The sequence below is a fragment of the Manis pentadactyla genome, chromosome 2 (assembly GCF_030020395.1).
Source record: "Manis pentadactyla isolate mManPen7 chromosome 2, mManPen7.hap1, whole genome shotgun sequence".
In the NCBI taxonomy this organism is placed as follows: domain Eukaryota; kingdom Metazoa; phylum Chordata; class Mammalia; order Pholidota; family Manidae; genus Manis; species Manis pentadactyla.
The window spans coordinates 69,758,425-69,761,239 of record NC_080020.1 but is presented as its reverse complement, the minus strand read 5'-3'; the positions used below and the strand labels follow the sequence as shown (position 1 = coordinate 69,761,239).

General features: G+C 33.1%; 1 protein-coding gene across 1 annotated transcript; it reads right to left on the bottom strand.

The window, feature by feature from the left end:
* Positions 1-398: 398 nt before the first annotated feature.
* Positions 399-905, bottom strand: LOC118932373 (chromobox protein homolog 3-like; the record flags this gene model as incomplete). Its single annotated transcript, XM_057497561.1, has 1 exon — positions 399-905. A coding segment is annotated over one exon (507 nt), but the record flags the coding sequence as incomplete, so codon positions are not given.
* Between the last annotated feature and the right edge of the window lie 1,910 nt (positions 906-2,815).

The following is a 2,815-nucleotide window of genomic DNA, read 5'->3' as shown; positions in this document are numbered from 1 at the left end:
TTGTGAAATGCTTTGTTTCAGTGAATGTTTTTAAAAAAGAAAATTAAAAAACTATATGTGTACTTATGTATACACACACAAACACACAAAACTCAAATAAAAAACCCCACATGGTCCTTAGGTATGAGTGAAACACTAATTCTGATTACTGACTAAGGATATTTTCCCCAGCATGTAGAAAAACTGTTATCTAATGCAGATAAAATAATATACCATGATATCAAATGTTCTTTTCTAATAAAGGAAGCAGCTACAGAAGTTTTTACTTGTTCCAAGTAACCAGTGCTATAGATGCAAATACAAAACTCAACAACTCCCCCAATACTACTTTAAAAGGAACCCACCAAACTTGATTTTCATATATATATATATATATATATATAGCAATGCAAACACAATTACTGAGCTTCACCTTCTGGACAAGAATGCCAAGTTAGTCTTTCTTCATAAAAAGCAATTACAATTTGAGGACACTTCATATTTGCCTCTTTTGCTAGCACCAAGTCAGCCTCATCTGAATCTTTCCATTTCATGAGAAACATTAATTCTCTACTGTCTGTGGCACCAATTATTCTTTCAGGATCAAGACCTCTGGCAAAGCCTCTTGGTTTATCAGCAGCATCTCTTTTCTTCTTTGATTTTCTATCATTGGATTCTCTGTCAGATAAAGATTTTCTTTTTGTACCATCTTTTTCTTTACCAGTTTTTTGAGAATTATGAAATGGTTCCATTAACTCTGGGCAATCTAAATTTTCTTCAGGTTCTGAACTACTGTCAGCATCTGTAAATCCCTTCCACTTCAGGAAGTACTCCACCTGCCCATTCTCGACATGACCATCTAGTACTTTTACCACCACAAATTCTTCAGGCTCCTCTTCAACTTTTTTATTCTTTCCATTCTGTTTTTTTCCCCATATTATTCAGTGTTGTCTATTGGAGGCCATTTTTTAAATTAAAGTATCATTGATATACATCTTATGTTGGTTTCAAATATACAACACAGTGGTTCAACAATTACCCAGATTATTAAATCCGCACCCCCTCTAATTTGGTCACTTTCAAAAGTAGTAAAGATGTTGCAGAATCATTAACTGTATTCTCCATGCTATTCTACCGTCCCCATGACCGACCTATAATGTGCCCCTTTATCTCTGTCCTCCTCCTCCACACTCTTCCCAACCCTTCCTTCTTGGTAACCACTAGTCCCTTCTCAGTGTCTATGAGTCTACTGCTATTTAGTTCTTTCTGTTTTGCTTTGTTTTTATATGCCACAAATGAGTGTAATCATTTGATATTTGTCTTTCTTCTCCTAGCTTATTTCACTGAGTGTAATACCCTCTAGATACATCCATGTTGTTACAAATGGTAGGACTTGTTTTCTTTTTGTGGCTGAATAATATTCTATTGTGTGTATGTACCACAGCTTCTTTATCCATTCATCTGTTGATGGACACTTAGTATCTTGGCTATTGCAAATAGTGCAGCAATAAACATAGGGGTGCATATGTCTTTTTGAATCAGGGATTTTGTTTTCTTCGGGTAAATTCCTAGAGGTGGAATTATTGGGTCAAGTGTTATTTCTGTTTTTAGTTTTTTTTGAGGAATTTTGGTGGCCATTTTCTATTACAGACTTGGAGAGCTATTATTCACTGCCTCCGAGCTGCTTGAAGTTCCTGCTCTGTGGCGTCCCCCCTATTTTGTTTGTTTTATTTAAGGCAAACATTGTCATTAAGGATTAAAACTAAGTTTCCTTGAATAAACACATGAAAGTTTATTTTGAAGCATTATAACATTTTACATATATATTTTAAAATAGTTGTTTAAAATAGCATCTTAGTACACTGATGGACAGTGACTGTAATGGGGTATTTGGGGGGGACTTGATAATAGGGGGAGTCTAGTAACCATAATGTTCAAGTAATTGTACATTAACGATATCAAAAAAAAATTTACTGAAATATAACAAATATATATATATCAAGTTCCTTCATAGAGCTAATTAATAAACAACTTTTTCCCTGAAAAAAAAAGTTGCAAAAAAAAAATAGTTTGAAATAGAATTTCTGACTAGTTTTAAATAGTTTGCATTGAGAGTTGTGAATACTGTATCTCCTGTGAAAAGAGGGAGTAGATGGCATGAAATTTATATTAGAGTACTTTACATGCTAATCATCTAGAATGGGGTATAATAAACTGTTTCAAATATTATTCCACTGTAATGATAGGATGTCTTTAGATAAATTTGCAGAATTTATTTTATTTTACTAATTGATTGGTTTATCCATCATCCACAGATACTTTAGTGAAAGCTAGATTCTAAATGACTTTCCTGTGATAAACTTTCCAATTAATTCTTCTCACACTGTTTTCCTGGTGGCATTTGAACTTCTTTCATTATATAAAACACATCTGTAATGAGACATTGCTGAATAATAATCATGGATACTAACATGTTAAAGATTGGACCCCTGACATAGTCAAATGTGTTCTGCTTTAAAACAATGACCTCAACTAATGCTGTTCTAAGTGAACCACATTTAGAAAGAATATATAGGCATGCCTGTTCAGCCTGCCTATGTTGTGCTAGAATTGGTCAGTCAAAAAGAAAGAAATCAAACCGTGTCCCTCTTGTTTAATAGATTTGACTGTATTGGGTCACATTTTTTCCTCCTCTATCTGCAAATATTTTTTGCTTTTCCTTGTCTCAGTGAAAAATATTACAATAAGTAAATATTAAAAAAAAGATTATCTCAAACATACGTTAAACCTTGTAGTACTTATAATTTATATTTGTATCAAAGGGTTACTGAATTTC